Here is a 23129-nt window from a genome sequence, read left to right as displayed (position 1 = left end):
CATGTTCTGTATAATATTAAAATATTATGCAAATCACAGTAGATACTATGATAGTTTGTGTCACAACTCAGCCAATTCAAAAACAAACATACACATTACATGCTTCACCGCCAACTGTCTCTTTCCACTTATGCAGAGTCTGCAGGAACTAGGGAAGAGAAAAGTCACTGGGAAACTCGCTCCTTTCCTCCATTTAGTGCAGTTGCCTCCAAATTTCAGTAAGAAATGTTCTCTCATAAAAGAAAGAACCTTCCCAACAGTAACACCTTAAACTTCCCTCTGCTGGCTCTTGCTCATCTGGTACCAAAGCGGGTCAGAGAGCTCTTCCTGCTGTCCTTCCATTCAGTCCAGGCCATTTTCCTTGATCAGTTTGAGTAGAAATAATGTGAATTTAAGGAGAAAAAAATGTGCTTATCAGAGCTGGTTGGAAAACGGGCACAAAAACATTGCAAGAATTTGTGGATTTTTTCCCCAAGTTTTCATCAAAATATTGTTTTTGTCAGAATTTTCAAACCAGCTCCAGTATGTAGCATGAATAAGTGTATCATTTGAATTTTGTTTCCTATTTATAGCTTTGCAGGTAGGGGGATTTTTTTAAACACTTCCAAATATGATAATATTTATGAAACTGTTTTTCCATAACAAACATTTTTAAAAGGTTAATATCTTTACTTGTGGAAATACATCCTCCCATTCAGCCTACATTTTCAGCTATGCATTTGGCCATGTGACATGCTTTTTATATCTTTCCTGCATTTCTTTTTTAAAGACAGACTAATTCTTTTGCATACGGGGGACCAGTAGGTGGAAGAACTAGAAAGGAAGAAAGGAGTGCTTAGTACAATAGCAAAGAACCAAATTCATCCCTAGGAAAACTCTGTCAGTCGAGTTCCACCATGGTTGACTTGTCCACAGTTTATAAATAGCTTTAGCTTTGGAAAGAACAAACAGCTTTAGGTCTCCTCAAAAAAGAAACAACCTGAATCAACAAAGTAAAATAAAAGAACCTCATCCGTAATAAGCATGATGGGGCTGGAAGTGTGCACTAAAATACATCCCATGAAAATCCAGTGAGTTCAACAGGATTACCCAGAATAAATCAGAGTAGAATTTAGCTATGGCCTTCCCAATACGTTTTCCTTATTAATTTCATTTAGTGTTTGTTACAGATGCCAGCTCGACATCCCCAAAGGCTGAAGTCCTTTGTTTATACAAGGGAGAGGTACAACACAGGCAACTGCTGTGCAAGCTTCCATGCCCTGACCTGCCAATGTGTCTCAACCCATTTCTAGAGGGCCTCTGTTGGGGGGGAAAGGAGGAGAGAAGAGCAGCGGTGTAGTGGTAAACTGACCTAAATTCAACTCCATATTCCCCAAACAAGAAGTGGGTAAACTCCATGTATCTGTGTTTACCCTCCACTATGCTATCAATTCAATCAGTAGCTTATTGTGCTGAGACTGTCAACAAGGGTGCCAACTGATACCAACGGCGGTAGTATGTAGATATATAACAATTAGAAAATGGATGGATACCACCAACTTATTGCACCTAGGACACCAAATGGTTGTCAAACATTAATCATTTTTGGTCACTACCATCTTGGACTATAGCCAATCCTACTACAACCCTCTGAGCCATCAAACTGCTGTGAAAGTTAGAGTTTAAAAACACAACATAAACCCCCCTCCCAAACATTTGGGCAACAAAAACAGCAAAAAATGGTCCAGACATGCTAACCTCCCCTCACCCTCTTGCCCCCGCCTAAACAATTACAGAATGGGTTGTTTTAGTAACACTTGTTAAAATCAAAATGAATCCTGAACTAAAAACCTACATAAATACATTTTACTAAAGGGAGCGTTTCAATCAGCAGAAAAAGAGGTCCACATCTATCATAGTTACATCCACCCAACCCCAATGAGTTCAATATGAGGTCAGAATTTGGCCCTAGGGTTTTGTGTTGGAGGATCTGACACAATCAGAAGCCTCCTGGTGATACAGTGGCATGATGAAATTAGATTGTAGGGATTACTGACAGAACCTGCTTGATGAGAAAGCAATTTATTCTCAAATATGCCTTTAAAGATAACTTGCTGAAGGGGAATACGGTTGTAAAATAAATCATTTCAATCTGGAGAGCTCTTTTTCTTGTCTGTCAAGCTCCTGCTCTTTAGTGCTGAGGAAACAACAGCAGCGTGTGAGTCTGTGCGCACTCCATCCCAAATGGTTAAATACTCCCCTCGCTGATCCTCTGACTTTTTCCTCCACAATATGATCAGGGATTACTAAATGATGCCAACGTCCCTGTCATCTGACATTACAACCTGTGCCTTCAGCAACTTAAAGGCAGATGTTTTATTGTGCTTCCATTTGCATGTTTCTAAACAAAGAAAACCCCTGACGTTAATCTTACATAATCCTTATTTACAGAAGACCCCACCAAAGTAACAGGTGCACAGGTTTCTTTTGCCCTACCCAGGGCATTAAAAAGAAGCACTGTCTATTCCAGATGGACTTATTTTCAGAAAATAAATACATACAAATATAGCTTTTCATTCCTAGTAGCTGAAATACGAGCATGTGGACGTTAGCAGCACTGGCTCTCCGGAATGTAGCCCACTGATCGGTGACTAACCCACATGCTTTGAAAAAAAAAAGCCCAAAACCCAATAGGCACGTCACACTATTTTGCAAAGGAATCTATTTGTGCTTTCAGAGTAAAGGGAGCAGTTTAATACATGCTGATAAAAATGAACTTCGGGGGACTCCCCTGAAGACATTAGGAAATGGCCCCGGGCGTTGGGGGGAGGGGGTTAGTGGCTTTGTTACCCCTGATTTAGAGGGCCTGTTCCAGTGCCACTGATGGCAGCCCAAACACACCGGTATGGGGGAAAGCAGCAGGCTCCTTCCCAGAAGGGACAGAAAGGGAAAGCCCTCCTCTCCCCCACAGGCCCCCAAAGGAATCGGCTCCCTCCGGCTCCCAATCACTGCAAATGGTGGCTGCAGATCTCTGCTCATCAAGAAAATACCTCGTTACGCTGACGGATGCCTGATCGTCGGCAGATCGCTGGCCCTACACCAAAGCCCGGGGCCATGGCTGCGGAGGGCAGCCCGGCTCTCAGCAGCGCCCTCGGAGGAGAGGAGGGGAGGGGGGGGCTGCCTTGCCAACAAGTTCATTCACTTGTGGACACCGGCTGCTGGGCAGCGCAGCCCGGAGCCGGGAGAGGGGACTGGAGCCGGAGCGCCGCCGCGAGGCAGAGGGGCAGGGAGGGGAGAAGCGGCTCTTGCTTACCACCAGCACCGGGACCCCTGCGGCCAGCGCGTAGAGGAGCGCCGGGGGCACGGCGCTGCTCTCCTCCGGGCCCGGGTAGGGCTTGCGGTAGGAGCCCTCGTAGCAGAAGAAGCCCTGCACGTTGACCGTGAAGGTGTCGGTGTACTCGAAGTAATACGCCAGCATCACGGTCCCGGCCATGATCACCATCTGGAAGTAAAGCATGCTGGTGAGCGCAGAGGGCACTGGCAGGCGCTCCGGCTCCGGCGGCCGCGGCAGCCCCCCCTCCCCGGCTGCGCGCTCCGCCCGCTCCCCGGCGGCATCCACCGGGGGGAGGAGGCGGCTAGTCCCAGCCAGCAGCAACGGCGGCGCCCGGGAGCAGGCTGGAGCACATGGGCAGCGCAGGAGGCTGGTTAGTTCCCGTGCCCATGGGCAGGGCGGGAGGCGGCTAGAGCCGGGCAGCTGCACCAGCGCGGCCCAGGCACAAGCCCATGCCCATGGGCTCCTGTCAGGCGGCTCCGTCCGGGCACAGGCTCATGCACTGGGGGAGCGGGCGGCGGCTAGACGCGGGCAGCAGCACCAGCTCGGTCCGGGCAGGTGCAGGGGGCGGCGGGTCCCTCCCGGGAGCAGCCCCTGGCTGCAGGCGCCCGGACCGGCGGGGGGCCCGGCTGAGAAGCGGATCCGAGCGTTCCCCTCCAGCGCCAGCCTCGAGCCGAGCCCGCCCCCGGGCGGGTGCCTGACGCCTCTGCCCAGCGCCAGCCTCCCCCGCGAGGGTCGGGAATCCCCCAGTCAGTCCGAGCCCGAGCTCGCCAGCTCAGTCCGCGCGAGCCCGGCTCCGGGCAGGCAACGCAGCCCCCCGCTCGCAGGCTGCCAAATCGGCCAGCGTTTCTCCCCGTGGGATCGTCTGTCTTTGTCCAAACAGCTGGAACGATCACTCCCCGTGCTCAGCCCCCGGAGCAGCCTGTGCACAGCCCCTGCCGCCGCCGCCGCCGCCGCCGCCTCCTCCTCCTCCACTCTAGCTGCTTGCTAGACTTGGCAGTGCGGCGCGATGCCAGCCCCTGAGAAACACACAGACGCGGCCAGACTCCTCTTGCTCCTCATCTGCTTTAAACTCGCTTTCCAAAATGCGGCGCGGGGATTCCAAGGAGTTTAACGACCTCTCCTCCCCTCCCCCCCAATAATGCCCTGCTGCGGTTTGTTTGGCAAGCCAAGCAAACTGATGCTGTCTCCTTACTGCCAACGCTCCGGGTGCCTCTCGTGCTCAGCAGGCAGCGGGCACCTCCCTAGAACGCTCGAGACAGTCCCACCTGGAGCACTCCAGTGGGCAACGAGAGACAGGGAGAACAGGAGAATGGCGGGAAGGCTTCCCAAAGCCTCTCTCACCACCAGGTGTAGCCAGTTTTAATTTCATTAACAAGGTTGGACCATAAGACACGATCCAAATCCATTGAAGTCTTCTTTTTCCATTGACTTTTGTGAGCCTCCCATCAGATTTTAAGCACACACTTTTATATGCTCTGATTCTGATGTGAAAACAACTTCATTCCTAGACAAATATTTAAAGAGATCATAGAATCATAGAATATTAGAGTTGGAAGGGACCTCAGGAGGTCATCTAGTCCAACCCCCTGCTCAAAGCAGGACTAACTTCAGCTATCTCATCCCAGCCAGGGCTTTGTCAAGCCTCAGCTTAAAAACCTCTAAAGATGGAGATTCCACCACCTCTCTAGGTAACCCAGTCCAGTGCTTCACCACCCTCCTAGTGAAAACCTTTTTCCCTAATGTCCAACCTAGACCTCCCGCCCTGCAACTTGAGACCGTTGCTCCTTGTTCTGTCATCTGCCACCACTGAGAACAGCTTAGCCCCATCCTCCCCGGAACCCCCTTTCAGGTAGTTAAAGGCCGCTATCAAATCCCCCTTCATTCTTCTCTTTTGCAGTCTAAACAAGCCCAGTTCCCTCAGCCTCTCCTCATAAGTCCTGTGCTCCAGCCCCCTAATCATTTTTGTTGCCCTCCGCTGGACTCTCTCCAGCTTGTCTACATCCTTTTTGTAGTGAGGGCCCACAACTGGACACAATACTCCAAATGCAGCCTCACCAATGCCGAATAGAGGGGAATAATCACTTGGGAATTAAGAATTTTTAAGTTTCTAATAAAATCTTTCAGACAGCTACAATATACTTACTTGTCAATAGTACTATAACAATATTATCTTACAGCAGTTAAATGTGTTCTTTGAATGCTTTATGTGTATATTCTACTTCATCTAAGCTGCTCCAGCACACAAATAGGATCTTACCTGAAAGAGGACAATGTATTTTTAATTTTGGTAAAATAAAAACAAATATTCTATCTTTTGGAGAAATCACACTTCCAATCTAAATGGAAAAAGGATTTTTAAAGATTAAACAAAAATGGTAAATTCTTGTACAGATGTACCAGTATATTCTTCAAGAAGTTACGCTCTGAGATCAGAACTCCAAAAAAGAAATACAGATAAAAACTAACTTTAAGGTTGTGCCCCAGGAAGACAAAAGCCAGGAACTTTGCTCAAAAAGCTCAACCAGTCTTTTACAAGGCCACACTGTTAACCTTAAATTCATTTTAAACTTTACTTGGCTTTGTTAATAAAATCAGTCTGATCTCAGTTGTAACCAGATTTGCTTTCTCTGTTCATGTGATATATGCGTGTTTTCCTACTGGCTATGCTTGAGCCTTGAAAAATTGGTTTACTTTCTGGTTCAGGAGCATTAACTTGGTATCATCATGGTATTGCAAAATGATGTTAGTCTACATGCATTTGTTTCTAGCCACTGCTTGAAATAAAATTTTCTTTACAGCAGTGGACCAACCAAGACTATTTTTGTGCATTTTGAACTTATTCTCCAAAAGAGGCCTTAAAAGAGTTCATGTGTAGTTATCAGACTTCATTAGTTTGTTAGATAAACTGTTAATATGTAGTGAGACATCTAGTGGCGAACTCTGCTCTGCCCAATAATTTTACAGAGTTTTCCTTCCTGCAGCTGCCTGCAGTCACTGAAAGTGACTTACCTGTGTCAAAATCTCTCACTATTAAGTACATTGTTAGTTAGCTAAAAAAAAATTTTATAACTATCATTACAGGGCCTGATGCAGTCCCCTTTGAAGTCAACGGAAAGACTCCCACTGTTTGATAGGCATTGGCTCAGACCCATAATTTCCACTGTATTTCACTGGAGGCGCCATAGGAAAAGTGGCAATATTTGACATTTAATGTATCAGCATATGGTGTAGTGCTGTGTAACAAGGAGTTTGGGTTTTTACTAATGTAAAATGTTCCTTGTTGGGGGTAATACTGAATATTTATTTCAGGGAATGTGTATTGGAGCAGGCCAAAAATCATCAAGAAAATGTTCTTTTTAATTTCTAATTAATACAACATGTGTGAGCATTCTACATTCTGGCATACCTGCTGGGTGCCAAATTCTCCCATACTTAATAAAGGGCAGGAAATGGCCTTTTGTTTGTGCTGGTAAATTGAACTTGTTTGAAGTTCATCTTAAAAACTGATGACATCTCTGCAGTACAGAGGGTCATCAGTAGCAGACTACAGAAATGCATGTTTGCGAAAAATAAGGTTACAGCTGCTGTGTCTTCATTGTTGATATGAGTGACAAATGTATTATCTGCTGCTGTTTTTAAGTTCAACATGAGGCTGTTAAAGGAATTATTAAAAGCTTATAATTAAGAGACTTTACTCTTGTTTTTCTTTTGCTCTATAATGCTGTAAAATCCTAGCTGGGCACTGTATAATATGTGGTTTCCAGATACATTTAACTACATTGTGCAGCAAACTGGTATAGATCTCATACAGCATATTGAATCTTATATATTTTTTATTAGATTTTGGTTGTCTCAATCTAGTCCCCAGTAAATCAGAAAAAACACCACTACACAATTAGTGCCTTGTTGGTTATCTCAGCAGAAAAGCCACAGTCCAAATGGAAATGGAGAATTAGCTATCCTCCCCGACAAAGCATACCTGGAATTTAATGGAAATCTTATCAAGCGAATTAGTAATTTAATAGGTTTACAGAGCTAGGGTCTGATCCTGTACCACAAAAGTCAAATTGGAGTTTAACGTCATCTTCATCAACATCTTCATCTTCCACAGGGGCTGTGAATCTAAGAAGTGGAGAAGTTATATAGAAAAATCTAGACATTTTGTTTTTCATTGAAAATAATTGTGCATGATCAGGGCAAACATTATTAATTAATTGAATCAATACTCTAACGGAAAATTGTAAATGTTTAAATGAAACATTCATAGGTACAATTTCCTGTGGTTCTTAGCATCCAGGAACTTCAAAACAAACAAAAACAACTTTAGTCCTTAGTGAGGACCAGCCTGCTACCTTCAGCCCCAGCTTCTAAATGTAAAGGACATTGGGGGGGAAGGGGGAAGGGTTCAGGTCATCTAACTGAACATTCTGTTGAGCTTAGCAATTGTCTAGATGAACCAGATTCTAATAAGCATCTGTTAAGTTCATCTCTTAAGTAGATGGTGTGCTGAAATGTTAATACAATTTTTATTGAAAACTGTTTCTGTGTAGGTGTGGTGACCATTTCTGAATATATAAGGCTGTCCTTGTTCTATTTATTTATTCTTCTAGTGAAAGACTTTTCACAAGGACTTTGCTCCTATGCTTTTTTAAATCTGGGGGTTTGTCAGCACAAGAAAAACCCTACTCACTTTAATAAAACTCTAGTCTACTCCACATCCTGGACAAAAATACACCAATAGGTAAATGGTGGTGGGTATCTAGCTAAGTGAGATGTTCGAGAGGTCTGTAGAAGGGCTTTTCAGGCATGTGGGAAAGGAGGCTTGAAGTAAAAGAGTTAGCTCACGGGCATGAGTTTTTGTATTGAGGGCACATTGTATTTGGAATAAATTAGCTGTTGAATTTTAGAATTTATTTTCTAGTCAGATCTAATGTTATTTTCTGTCCATTTCCAATCTTTCTATTTCATCTTGAATCCTCTTCCGGTCTTCATTAATATTTACAACCCTTCCAAGTTAAGATCAACTGCAAAATTCATACACATGTGGCTCACTCCTTCTTCCACCATGGATTATGTAGAAGCTCCACATCTGCATATGCTAATCTGGTCTGGGACATATACAATATTTGTATACCATTACTATAAATAGTGGGTTTTATTGGGCCTTTAAGGCACAGTTCTACATGGAGGCATAGCAGGGAGGGGACATAGCGCCTCTGGCTCAGGGATTGTTCAGGAAGGAATTTTTCCTCAGAATGGTGCAGTGGTGAATACCACCACCATCTCCTGTCTCTTTCTACATCCTTTGGGGCAATAGGCATCTCTGGCAGGTGCACAGACAGCATAGTCATCATTACACTCCTTGAATGCAATTATCCATAGCCTTTGTGTGGACGTATAAGGGGACAGAAATGGTTCCTTACTCCCTTCACCTCATTGTGCATCCATGCTAAGGCAGTTACAATCTGACCCAGCGGTATATTCCCCGATTTTGCATTTCTGTTGATTTGGACTTGATACAAATCTTCCACCCTAACATACCCCTTTTCTTACTTGACAGGATGTAGCAGATATGGGTGAACAAGTCTTGTCAAAATCAATGCAGCATGTGGAGTAAGCCCTGCTATTCTAGGTAGCCTGCTTGTATATTGGAAGTGGTACACAAGCAGGCACAGTGACAGTAAGAGATATAAAAAAATATAGCCCATTGTATCCTGATGCAAGATCAAACCCAATACTGAATAATGTTTTGCAAAACCTGTAACCAGGCTTGTGCCACTGCTGCCCTTGCTATATCTATTCTGGGGATCCGCAGAGAATTTCATTCTGTAGGGCTATCAATCTAGCATCTTTGACAAGCCCAAAATCAATTTTAAATAGATGAATTTTTTATATTACAAGAAGATAAGCAAGAATCCAGAACCCATGGGCAATTCCCCCATACCTTTTTTATTCATAATTTTAAAATAGGCATTCCTTGAAATATTTTGTACAAAAATATTTATGCAAAAAAGTGCAAAACATAAAATAACTTTTAGGCTGAGATTCTGAAAGCAAAGTTTCAGACTTGAGTAAATATTTATGGCTGTTTTAAAATTCTAAAAACATGATTTATAATATAAATGGTGATAAACAACCTTAACTATGACAGTACAAACATAATCAAACACCTCACAGCAAGATTACAGAATTATAGATATTCATGCCTGTTGGGTGTGCTCTCTTGTTAAATCAGAAGCAGCTTAAAATGAATGAAATATAAAATTTCTGATTAAAATCACGCATAGTCCAAATATCTTTTACTGCGTTTGACTAACAAAACCCAGTGTTAACAGACACAAATAAATAATAACTAATTTTTTCAAAATGTAATTTAAAGAAAATGTTCTAGAATCTAAGAGCAATAAGATCTTCCATTAATCTCTGCTTCTTCCTCTCCTTAGGCCGTTGAGGGGATGAGCCAGAAACATACCAGTTGTATGCTCGGTTCAGTTGTCTTAAACCAAGATACAGGGACCCCAGTGGTGGAAAGTCACATAGAAGAGGTTGTAGTGTTGTCAGTGAGGTTATCTGCATGAGCAAGGATTGCTTGCATGAGAAAAAGTGGCAGGTTAAGGCCCAGTGATTTAAGCTAATATCTGAAATATAACCAAAACCTCTAGAAGAGAGTTTGCTACTGTTTACTTCTAGAACTATGCATGTTTCAGTGTAGTAGGTAACTGTTTGGTATTGCAATAAAGCTTACAAATTGGTATTGCAAATAAAGCTTACAAATTCTTTTTGGAATGCAGGATCAGGCTCTGCATGATATGTGAGGGATTAAGAACTGCAATATTCCAATCATGCCAAAGGTTTGGGCTTTCATATTCATAAACATACATACTGTACAAACACAAATATGTCTCGTACACCAATAGCCTTGTTCTGTGAATACACAGTTGGCTGATAAAGTAAAACCACAGCTACACATATTATGGATGTAGTATTTATTGGCTAAGCAATTAAATATTCAAACATTTATTAAATCAAATGCAAGAGTGAGGACACAATCCCAAATGATTAATACAATCCGCTAAGTATATTCCCTACTTACAGCATTCATTTGATTTATAACTAGTAATATGCAGTGGCAGTTTGGCAGAGAAAGGCCAGGGACCAACAGTTTCACCACTTGCTGCAAATGGCATAAAAATAAATTGGTCAAATTGCCCATCTAATCATAGATCAAATGTGGATGGCAAAAGCTATATCAAATAATTAGACTATTCCTGAATAATGTACTAAGTACAGTTAAATAGTTCCATTGAAGGGCCTTATGGATTCTTGCGGTTTTTTCCCCCATAAACAGAGCTGAAGCTTAACCGTCTTGTACTATTTTGAAATAGTGACCTTCAGACTGGGGACATTCATTTACCTTCAGGTGCCTCACATCATTTCTGACAATATTTCCTAACTTCATAACATATTATTGCTGCAAAAGGTGGCAAAGAGACAAAGCCAATAACTTATTTAAATGAAATCTGGTGAGTCAGAAAGGATGAACCAACTACTGCAACTACATCCAGCTCATTGTCCTTGACAAGGCATCGGGTGGGGACCTTTCTCACATATTTACTTCTATGTTGTTAAACCTATTGGTCCAAATTCTTTCCTCAACTACGTCGGTGTACATTTGAACTCAAATACATTGAGATCAGGGCCAAAAACATTCAGGGCAGGGTTTAGGAACCTCCTCAGGACAGGAGGGTAGTGTGAGTATTGATGTCAAAATATCTTGCTGAAAGAGACCATCTCTTGTCCCATTCCTGTATATGAGACGGTCTCCTTCAGCAAGTTATTTTGGCACATCAAATCCCCTGTCAATCCCCTATCAGTAACAGGCCCCATTCCAGTTAAAAACAAAGAAATAACGGCCTAATTCCACCTATGAATATACTCACACAAGGTGACTTTCACCCTTGTACAGAGGACTCGTATAAAGTCAACACACCACTTAAGCCTTGAGTTGCAATAGGCCTTGCAGGACCCATGCAGAGGGGCTAATTTTGCCCACAGTTCCCCTTGACTGCAATTAGAGCTATGTATGGTTGTATGAAGGAATAATTTACCCCGTTTTCAAAATATATTCTCCTGTTTAGCACTTTCTTTACCAGAGTGACAGAATCTGCCAACCCTATTGGCATTCCAGTGCCACATTTCCATGCTACACTAAGCCAGTTTTTCTGTAGAGAGTATTTCTTGTTAGTACAGCACATGAAAAAAGGCAAAGCACACAGAATCTTCAGAGGCTCCTTTGCTCTGGAAAGAGAGGGAAAAATAACTGGTAAGAGCCCCTAGTTTATCAGGTGAGATCTAGTCAGGTATTCCTGAAAATAGGAGGGTGAATTTTTTTTAAGACAAATATTGATGGGCCATGGATCACAAAATGATCCATGGGAATTACATTAGAAATTAAGGAGGAACGGTACTGACAGTCATCTGAAAATGAAGACTGTGTTCTTTACGAATTGTGATATCTGATTACTTCAGCTGTAGGGGAAGACAAAGAAAATAATGATTGTGGGTTCTTTTATTTTCTTTTAAACATGTTGCGGTTGAATTTGATGTAAATGAAACTGAGGAAATAATAGCTTTGACAGCAGCCAGGCAGAGTGCAGTTAGACACAGTGCAAGCTCCCTCCACACAGCTCTGTCAATGCACCTATACGAGACCAGCAGCCTCCTTGTAATTCCAATTTTGTCTCTCTACTCAACACAAATTGTGTTAATTTCTTGGGATGTGACCTCCACATTTTTTTTTTACTTGTAACAAAAAGCCAGTCAAATAGCATGACTTCATTCACTATTTCAGGATTTATTCAGCTGAGCTCTTCAGAACTGTTCACTTGATTTCTCTCTCTCATGTTCGATAACTCAGACACCACCAAGAGTTAACAAAAAGGGTATTTTGAATTGTTCACTAGGGGAAGTTGGCAGATCTGATCCAGGTCTGATTTAAGGCCTCATTAGGTAAACACTTACACAAATGAATAACTATACTCACATGAGTAGTTCCATTGACCTACAGGTCAAACCAACTCCCATTTATGTCCATGAAAAAACTACTGATATTTTCATTGGAAGCTGGATTGGGCTCTTTAGTTACTAACACGAGGAATCACATCCTTAATGAGGAAGTTGTAAGGAAGAATATTTCATAAGGGATGGAGCATATGACAGAGAATCGGCAGTTTGTGGTTCTGTTCCCAGCTCAATGACACTAAAGACATTAAATTTCTCACCCTCCCTTAGTTCATTTGAGAAATGGGAATAACAGTACTTTTGAATTACATAGTATTATGAGACTGATAATAATTAGTATTATTTGTGTTGCAACAGCTCTTAGCTCTGACACAGCACATGTGAAATAAAGAGACACACACTGCCCCCAAAAGCTTAGGGGCTTATACAATTTAAGCCTATGAAGAGAGACAGCAGCTGGAAGTAAAACAAATGGGAGAGAGAAAAGGGTAACCGAGAAGTGATTGAGTTTGATATAAGGAGTAGCAGTCGCAGCACATCAAGTGCTTAGTCATCGTGCACATGGCAAAAGTGATTAATTTTTGCTATCTTCAGATGAAAGTGGAAGAGAAAAGTATTGTTGTGTGCAAGTTCTCAGCAGGATAGAACAATATATTTGGGAACGGAGAGGGGACATTATATATAGAGGCTGTATATCATCCAAAAAAATTGCAGCCTGTACTTGCGTATCTACAGTTAAACTCTTACTATGAGAAAAAGACCAAGATTTTTAGTGATGTATAAGTCAGTGGGTTATGTCTAGTAGTTTAAACTATTTCCCAGAAATCAGCATACTCATGTAATTTAGATATTTGAGTCATAATGATAATGTTATCTGATGTAAGAACTATAAATTAGAAAATTAGTTAGAAAATTATTGCCACTGCTATAAAGTTATTGTCATTGCTGGTAGATGGTATTCCATTACAATCACATAAAATGTAACTGAGTTTAAGACTGTAAATTACACTACATTTGGCAAACTTTAGCTCACTCTTTGGCACTACTGATTAGATAAAAATTGCATGTGCAACCTCAGTAATTAAGAATAAGCTTCCAAGTCTCATCAGCTTAGAATATATATAGTCATTTCCCTTGAAGTGCATTTCCTTAGGGAAAGAAACAATGGCCAGGGAACATTAGTATTAGCATGGAATGTGGAGACAGCATTCTGCTGAATCAATAGTTAATATAAGCAAAATTCTGTCTTATTAATAGTGCAGCAAGTGACTGAAAAATTACTCTGACCTACACTATATACACACAACACAAATCTAAATGCCTAGGTTTTATATACATTCTAAAATTAGTTCAGACATTTGCACAATGCATAAAGGTCTTATGTTCAAATTCATGAAACTTCCTTAATATATTTAATTCATTTAACCAATTTGGATCTGATAATGTTGCTATTTATCCAACTTCTCTTCTCCTAAAGATTTTTATTTGCAGATCATTCATAATAAATAGTGAGACTAATTAATACAATGATTATTTTTAAACATCTTGTATAGCTATTATAAAGATGATCATAAATGCACCATATCTGTCGTCACATCAAGGTTACAAATGTAGCCTTTTATCAACTTGAAAAATCTATGTTGATGTTAACTACGAAAGTGCTCAGGCCATCTAGTCACCTCTGTGTGGCAATTGTTTTCTTACTCAGCGTTTAGTCATCCATAGGAACCCATCAACTCAATTCCCAGCACTTCTGTACATATGATGAGCACTCATCCCTAACATCTTTACATAGCTTATCCAATTACAAGAGAGATGAAGATAAACCTTTTGGCCCAGTTTACTGTAACTAAGGAGAGAGTTCATTATTTCAGGGAAAGCAGTGCTAAAAACGATCAGTTCATAGATGTTGGGTTTCTCAGCCTGGTCTTTTCTTGGATGATTCAATTTTCCCCAGGTTTTGACTTCTACATAAAACACAGAGGTGATACTTCAGTTTTCAGGTCTGTCTTACTGCCACCAATATCTTACATGGATTCCCTTTTCACTCAGTGAAACCTTCTCTGAGATATTGAGCAGGGGTGAGGGAGATGGAGCCAGGAATGAGCGAAAACGCTGGGCTGCCATGTCGTGCCAAAGGAATCTGTGGAGCAGATTGGAGGTTCCAGCCTCTGCAGATCTTGAGACATCCACAGGCTTAGGGCACTGAACTACTGCCAGTTCTACAGAAGAACAAACCCCACTGCAACGGAATGTACCAGGGGAAACTATAAATCCAAACTTGTATGGTTTCCTACCTCCAACTGGGTTTTCCCACATAATGGAGAATTTGGCCCTTAGCACCCATATGAATCTGGAACAGTTATGTCTTGCAAATTCCTGAGATTTTCTGAATATAAGCCTATGTGTAAAATTAAACTAACCTATGCATTAACTTCCTCTCAAAAGGGAAGAACAATAGGTCAATTTCATAAAATATGCACCATAATCACCAGCAGTACCTGCACATATCTAGTGCTGATTATCACTAGATGTTTTCAGCCTTCTCATACTGGCAGGAGCCCAGTACCTTCTCTACTATTTTCTCTTGGATAAGTTCAAATACAGGTCTGTGGGCGATCTACATATGTGCTAACAAATTATACTGAACATTTCTCATTTATGTTGCACCTCAAACCCTAGCCCCTAATATTTTGATATGCATTATGATTTACTTTACAGAACAACCAGAGAAGTATATGAAGTGTATGTTCAGCATACTTTGTTTTAGCCAGAGTTCCTGAAAGGACAAAAGTGTTTGCTGTTCTCGTACAGAGTTCCAAGCCAAGTTTCATTTGCTGCATAATTTTCCCTGGCACTGTAAATAAAGCCAGTGATTCTCTTTACTAAAATTTCAGGAATACTCTACAGTATGAAAATCCCTGAACTCTGATTTGTAACCTTAACCAATCATAGTGTAGCTATTTGCATAGCTTATTTTTCAGTAACTTTACACACACACAAACACACACACACACACACACAAAGTCTGAAAAAGGCTATCCCTTTTATTGTCCTAATAATAAATAATAACTTTTTTGTCTGTGACAACCTGCAACAGGAAAATCAGGAAAGAAAATGTGTGTAAACTTGGCAAAACAGTCTGGTGCAGAGAGAGAGAGAGAGAAAGAATTTCTACAAGCCCATGCTGCTGTGAAGGAGGATGTCAGAGCCAGCAAAGTCATGCTCCATAGAACTTTTCTAGGTTGGAAATTGCTCCATAAACCCAACCTGTTTCCACCAATCCCAGGGCACAGGACCTCTGACTGTGAGAAGTCATCTTATTTCAGAGAAGATCACCCACTTCCAAGATGATCTCATAGGCTACAAAGAATAAGTCAAGGTCAAGACCAGAAACAACATTCTTTTTCTGAGAATTAGGCTAACACAAGAGGAGCACTGACAACAATTGGAGCATCCACCTTTGACTCAGACAACTGCTCTTCCTGGATGGTAAAGACAGTACAGAATGCTTAGCTAACAAATTCCAATGCCCCCTCTGAGGGGAAACTACTGCTCTCCTTAAAAAATGCAACAGACTGACCAGAACTTGCGAAACTGACCCTTGACACTAGAAACCTAGCAAACTACCATGCTTTGTTAGCTTTTCAGCTAGTTTACTTAGGAAAAAATGGTTTGTAGTGCAACCTACCAGCTGTCAATCTCCTGGATCCTTCATAGCTAGTCTTAGGCTATTGTATGCTATAGAGAGAACACTTGTTGTTCTGGTGGATTACTTTCCCTATTCTTAGATAAGGGAGGTACACCACGTTTATCCTGCTGAATCTTTCCATGGGATTTGATACCACGGATCACCAGTCACGTCTGTCCCATTTCCAAGAGGCTGCAGGGATGGATCGAAAAGCCCTGAAATGGCTCAGATCCTTCCTTCAAGGCCAAACCCAGACAGTCATTAAGGACAGCTGTTCCTCTATCTTCAAAATGTTTACATGCAGTGTCCCATAAGTCTTGATTGTCTTCCTCTTGACATTCAACATCTACACAAAGCCATTGGGATAAATGATGACAAAACACATTGAAGTTCTAGCAATATGTGAACACTTTCCTCTTACATCCCCCTTACATCACTATTCCCAGCTTTGCTAAAGCTGAATCTAGGCAAGACTGAGGCAATGCTGGTAAGAAGAGATAAGAACTCCAAAGAATGTGCCTTCTCTATAACTTCTCCCACTAGTAAAGGCATCTTCCCTGTGAATATTAAGTTGGTCCCCAGCCTCTGGGTTCTTTTATACCCTTCAAAGCTATTGGATTCCTAAAAAGCCCTGGTTGCCATGAACACATCATCCTGATGCTCCACACTCTTCACGGGTTCCCCAGAGTCCAGTCCAAAGTCAATACTCCACACTCTTCACTGGTTCCCCACTAAATGCAGAGTCAAGTCAAAGCCCTTTATAGAATTAGCCTGAACTACCGGTGAGCTTTCCCCTTCTTCAGTAACCATCACCTGCCCACAAGAGCTACATTATATCAGAAAAGGACACAGTCAACCAACAGGAAGGGGCTCATTAGTGCTGGGGAGAAAGCTTTCCCAGGCACTGGGAGTTAGAATGACCACCTTTCAGAACCAAATTCTCAACTCTTGTCAAGACAAGCATAAGGAGAATCTGGGAAGTTAAAACCAGCAAAGGATGGGGAAAAAAGAAAGTGAGAGACAGATGATAGTATAATAAAATGAAAAAAATATTAATAAAACTTGAGAATACTTCATGGCAACTCACTATTACTAGTATCTTGATTTATTAAACGCCACAACCTCCAACGCCTTAGTTGATAAGCTTATATTAGAGAGTTTCTCATTTAACCATATTCTGTGCTAAATAAACTCTGACGCTAAAGTGCAAGGAGTTTATTAGGTTAGGATATGCCTATAACTGAATTAATAGTGCACAGTGTCAAATTATACACAGAAATGTGCCTTTGCTGGGTTATTTTAAATCTTCCAGATCTGAATGGCTACTGCCCTTGGAACATCTCATCCATATGTCCAACAAACAAATTAATAGGCAACAGGTTTAAAACAAAAACAAACAAAAAAAGGAAGTATTACTTCACACAATGCAGAGTCAACCTGTGGAACTTGTTGCTGCGGATGTTGTGAAGTCCAAAACTATAACAGGGTTAAATAAAGAACTAAATAAGTTAATGGAAGATAGGTCCATCTTAGCTAGGATGGGCAAGGATGCAACACCCTGCTCTGAGTGTCCCTAGCCTCTCTTTGCCAGAAGTTGGGAGTGAATGACAGGGGATGGATCACTTGATGATTGCCTCCTCTGTTCATTCCCTCTGAAGCACCTAGCATTGGCCACTACTGGAAGACAGAAGACTGAGCTAGATGGACCATTGGTCTGACCCCATATGGCTATTCTTATGTTCTTTTCTTATGTTCTTATCTGAATTTATTGACCTATGAATGGTTATTATTCCTTCCTAAACATCAATATATCATGGAGATATTGCACTTTGATGATAAAAGGAACTATGGTTATTTATTTTTGACAGTCACAGCCAAAACTTCTTTGGTAGGGTGTCCTTAAGAAGGCACTAGAGCTTGCCTGTATGGTCTCCTATTGACTTTGGAAGGAGCAGAAGCATTGTGCAATTTTTGCCTACATAAACCCATCAAAGAATATCATCTTTTTACTCCACTATCAAATAATTGTTTATTTCAAAATGAATGCTGTGTGGGAAATTTGTAAATATGAAATATAACCCTCTCCCACGTAGAAGCATTTTAAAATATGATATTTTATTGTTTGGTCTTTGTCCCATAAGACCTCTGTTCTCTTAACTACTTACATATTAAAATAAATAGGAGATCTAAATATCATGCATAAAGACTGCAGAACCATGTCCTCCTTATTAAGTCTTCATGAAATAACCTTTGGGAAATGTAATGGGCATTTTGCTAAAAAAATGTGTGTCTTGGGAGGCCATATATTTTCATGGTGTTAACCTTGTTCCATGAGGTCATTGTTGGTTTCCAGCATGCTGAGGAATGTCTTTATAGTAAGTAGGACAGGAACAAAATTGGATTTAACCAAATTATTTAGCTTGTTCGACATTCTAATGTCCAGATATTTAATTATATCGGGAACACATTTGTGGGGAGTGAAAGCACATTCATGCCTGACAGAGCATGCTCTGATCTAATGGTCTAACAGCTTAGCATAAACAGAATAGTGCATGTGCAGAATAATCATGTTTGTGAGGAAAACAGAAGATAAAGTAACCACAAGGCTAGAAAAGACTGGTTTGAGTCAGCACAAAACTTGTACTTACAGGGGAGGAGAGTTAATAGGGAAATTTAAGGTTAATACATATGTATAAGAAAAGATAACAAAAAGTTATATTTAGCCAGTGTAACAAAAAATTGGGGAAGCTCTGAACTGAGTGGGATGACACTACAAGATTCTTCTCCAATGTGCTTCCCACTTGTTTATGGGTGGTTTGCCTTACTAATAAAGATTTGTTAATCCGATCTGCTGAGTGGTGAATTTCTATCCAACAACATTTAAAATTCCTGTTAGCAAAGAGCTACAACCAGGAGAAATGGACATGATCTCAGATTTGTTCCAACTGACCTCACAGTTAGATATACAGTATTGCTAAACTCATTAATAAGCTTAAGAAGATCAGGTATAGTGTATTACCTGTGGGTCTGTAATAAATGCATAGATCTGTGCCTAAGATTGTGTTCATGCATCCTATACTTAATAACTTTGCTCTCTTGACTTTGCAGTTAGCAACTCCAGGTAAAAACAGTAATGATAATGGGGACACTGGGAACTCTTGCCATATGCCCTTTCCTTAAAGGTAGAGAGAGAGAGAGAGAGTGCAGCTTAGACTGAGAAATGTTCATCACTGTTTCTACATAGCAATTTAATCCACTGTCAGTAGTTTCTACTTAATGTCAAATTTATATAATGTCTTGAATAGGTGCTTTCAGCTAAACCTGTCAAGTGGTTTCTTTGTGTCCAGGAGAAATATTGGCAACATGGGTGTTTTAAAGAAATACGAAGTAATCAGGTTTATAAGCCACTAGTATAGTTACAAACATAGAAGGATAAAAACCTTCCATTTTTACTTTACTGGAAACATCAAGACGTTACATCAGGAGTTCATTGCTCACAGAAAAGAAGAAAGTTAGAGTTCTTTTTCATATCAGTGTGTAAGGGGCTCATATTCCCCTTCCCTGGGAGAACTATCAGGTGAGGTAAACTACTTCTTAGGTACACCTCATCATGAAGTTTCTTGACTAAGCTCTGCTCAATGCATAATATTTGGAGATTCATAGTGGCAGGAGGGATGGGGAGGGGCAAAACCTGGAAAACTGGCTCCTCACTAAAACTCAAGGGCTTTAAGGATGAGTTGACTCCTAGAGTTCTGCTTCTCCTGGCAGTATGGCTCCTGAGGGAGTCATGCTGTCATTGGCTCCCTCTTTCTGTTGTGCCCAATTCCCTTGGAAAAGGCATTTGGACGGGAATGCTGGTTCCACTGATATTAACTACTCCAATTGCTTTCCTCTCATAGTTCAGGAGAAACACTGAATGGTAGTTAGTGCACTGCTGACCATCTTTGAGAAATGACTGCCCCTTTCATAAGTCTCACGTGCATCAGTTATTCACAGCTGTTTCTCCACTGTTCAGCAAATCCTTACATTTTAAAAACAATTATTGCTTACTAGGGTCCAATGTTACCTGGCAACTCTGTGTTCTTGGGGAACCAGGGTGCAAAACCCCAACTCTCTCTGGCTCACCTGAAACCCCCTGTCCCCCCACAGCCCCTGCTTGAACCAGAAACCAAAGGCTGCTTGAAACAGAAACCAAAGGCATCTCAATATGAAAAGGAAGTGGAAGACACAACTAAAACTCTCCCATCAAGGGTGATGCAACTCCCCATACCTCATCTACATCAAAGATGTAAAAAGGAGGCATCTCAATTAGCACATCGAATGGAGAACAGAAGCCTCATCTACATGGAAGATGGAACACGCACTGAATTCTGGGATGGGTAAAGCAGGGACCGCACCGAACTCTGGGACTGCAAAGCAGGGACGCACTGTATGTTGGGAGATCTCTGCTCTTGATGTAAATGAACTCACACCTGTGCACATCCTGCTCTGCAGTTATCAGACCATTCTAGTTATTAATATGTAAAACACTGAATCCTGATTGCATTGTGAGCTCTTTCAAGGAAAACTGCCTATACCCAGGAATGATCAGCTCCTTTTGCCTAGACATTGTTTATCCATAAACAAACCTGATGTCTACAAAAACCCCCTACCAAAGTTCAAACTTCTGTTCTGATGCTTGATTCCAAAATGCTGCATCAGTCCCACTGGAACTTCCCCTCTCCCTGACTGATTGTGTTGGGGGCTCTGCCTGTCTCAAAGCGCTCCAGACCCTAAACTGACCAGACTGTCTCCTGGGAACCTCTGAGCTACACAGAGTGGTGAGACCCCCTCTCCCCCCATTTCCCCTTCCCCCAACACACACACACTCTCTCTCAGTCCAGGTATAAAATTCTACATTTGTAATCAAGCCTGGAATAGCTTTCTCCAATACCCCAATTGTAATTGTGTAGTATTGTAAGCATTTGATTGTTTTTCTCTCCTTGTATGATATTACTATTAGTATCATAAGTTTTATATACCTAGCAATAAAATAACTGTTATAATCAAGCTGGTTGCCACTCTCGCTCTCTCTCTCCAAACTTTATTTTACTCCTTTGTGTTCTTGGCATCCCTATATTTCTCTGCAGCCACGCTTCTTTACCTAAGCCAAAGATCCCTGGAGTGCCCAAAAATCCTATGGGATTTGCTCATCAAGGGGGTTACTGCTAGAACAATTGTGGTGTAAAGGGGCATATGAAAGGGACAGTTGAGAAGTGCTGCTCTGCCTAGCCTACAGAGTCCAGGGGAAAATAAGGGGGGCAGCCAAAAAGTGCTGTTTGGACCCAGCCTGCTCAAGAAGTGTGCTCTATTCTGGTGCGTGGCAAAGGGGCATATAAGGGTGGCCACTGAAAGTGCTGTGTCACCCAGCCTGCTGAGTTCAGGGACACATAAGGGATCAGCTGAGAGTGCTGACAGCCCAGTCCGCTCAGACACACTTGGTTAATCTGAAATGTGTGTGTGTGGGGGGGGAGGTTTATTTGAATCTGGTGCTGGAGGAACCCAGCCCTGAAAACCTTAGGTCCTGCAGGATAGCTGCATTGGGAGGGGACTTGTAGCCATATGAACACACAAGTAACACAAGCAGTACATTAATAGAATCACACCCCTAGAATCACACCCCTTCTGGGAAGGTAACCCTAATCACACCCCTATAATCACACCCCTTACAGGAAGGTAACCCTAATAAATGAGCATACCCCATGGGGACGGGCAAAACTGGTAACACCAACTAGCTTACAAAAGCCAAATTGGAGAATTGCATACGACAATTGCTCTAAAAATAAAGAGCATTCACTGAATGATCCTACTTTATTGGTATTTTCTGTTTTCAAAGAAGTGGCAGTTTTCCAGTGCTTGTCTTGTCAGGAGAAGACAAAAAAATGTGATTAGCATTTTTTATCAGCATCAGTTCTTTTCCTTTTATAGTTGCATTGCTCTCAGTGAATGATTAGTGCTGAAATCTTCATGGATATTTATCTCCACATTAGATGTGCTTGGACGCTTAATTTTTCAGTTCATTGCCAAAAATAATTTGTTGCTATTTCTAAAAATGGAAATCCCAAACACCATTGGCTTTGTTTTCTAATAATGTATTGTTCCTATCCAATAATGACTAATAGAAGACTGATTGCCTTATATAACTTTTTAAATACAAAAACTGTACCAAAATAAATTATTGAAATGAGTAGTGAATCATTCTACTTTTTTCCTCCTTTTTAACAAAGTAGTCTATCCAGCAATAAGTTTAAATAATGCAGTCTGCTAAGCAATCTAGGTGATTACTGCAGCATATATATCAGCATATAGTAATGTGGTACAAAAGACTTGGGTTAAAAAACAAAAAACAACAGGCTATAGGCTATTGCTTTCATATATATATATATAGGAGAAAAATAAGTCTAGCAACTTTTAAAGGTATATGTCTGAGGTGAAAAAAATAGTTTCCCCATTGATTCCAATCAGATACTTTGCACTAATATTACTCAAACAGATAAAAGCTAGAAACTTCACATTTGGCCTGTCCAGCAGTACTGGTTCAATATTTTTCATGGTATGAACATTTAAGCCCCAAGCCTGTGAAAGTGAGCATTGGACTTTAAACTAAGCCATTTTATGCATGTGCTTTGGAATAGTTAGAAGAATGTTTCCAGAAGGCACTTTGGACAGCTGTGCTACAGACACCTATTTAAGGACATCTCAATTAAGGATGGATATTTTAAGGATCTCAGATAGGGACAGTTAATTTAAGGATGTGTGTTTTAATGATGTATACTTCATTAAATGACAACTTAGTTAAAACAGTCTCTATTAATGATGGTAGTGATAAGCAGGCTTCAGTTAAGGATGGCTGAATTAAAGGTGCATTTAATTATCTCCAAAAGTCAAATAGGTCCAGAGCTCCCTGAACTCCACAGGACTGTAGGAGTAATTCTGTTAATCATCTAATCCATCACAAATACTGCAAGTGCAATGCCATTCAGGGAACATTTGAGCTCTATTTGTAAATCAGGTGGAACTTGTCTATTTTACTAGCCCAAAAGTTCCAGTCCAAAGTATTTTTGA

General features: G+C 41.2%; 1 protein-coding gene and 1 long non-coding RNA gene across 4 annotated transcripts in view; both read right to left on the bottom strand.

Moving 5' to 3' along the window:
- The window catches only part of PLPPR5 (phospholipid phosphatase related 5), a 52240-nt gene extending 47571 nt beyond the window's left edge, over positions 1 to 4669 (bottom strand). The window contains exons 1-2 of one of the 3 annotated variants that reach the window (XM_067538246.1): positions 4506 to 4669; positions 3293 to 3481 (exon numbers count right to left, since the gene is read on the bottom strand). In XM_067538246.1, the coding sequence (XP_067394347.1) occupies positions 3293 to 3481 (189 nt within the window). In that variant the 5' untranslated portion in view covers positions 4506 to 4669. Of the gene's footprint in view, positions 1 to 3029; positions 3128 to 3292; positions 3781 to 4505 lie in introns of those variants that run through there. The other 2 variants (XM_067538248.1, XM_067538247.1) reach the window with 2 other exon arrangements.
- Positions 4670 to 7186: 2517 nt separating this feature from the next.
- LOC137146756 (uncharacterized) overlaps positions 7187 to 23129 on the bottom strand; it is a 30537-nt gene continuing 14594 nt past the window's right edge. The window contains exon 3 of the long non-coding RNA XR_010918035.1: positions 7187 to 7435. This is a non-coding gene — a long non-coding RNA (uncharacterized lncRNA). The remainder of the gene's footprint in view (positions 7436 to 23129) is intronic.

The sequence above is a fragment of the Emydura macquarii genome, unplaced genomic scaffold (assembly GCF_026122565.2).
Source record: "Emydura macquarii macquarii isolate MOO-44397 ecotype Brisbane River unplaced genomic scaffold, CSIRO-AGI_Emac_v2 contig_480, whole genome shotgun sequence".
Classification (NCBI taxonomy): domain Eukaryota; kingdom Metazoa; phylum Chordata; order Testudines; family Chelidae; genus Emydura; species Emydura macquarii.
The sequence above is the reverse complement of the archived record's forward strand: the minus strand, read 5'-3'. Positions and strand labels throughout refer to the sequence as shown.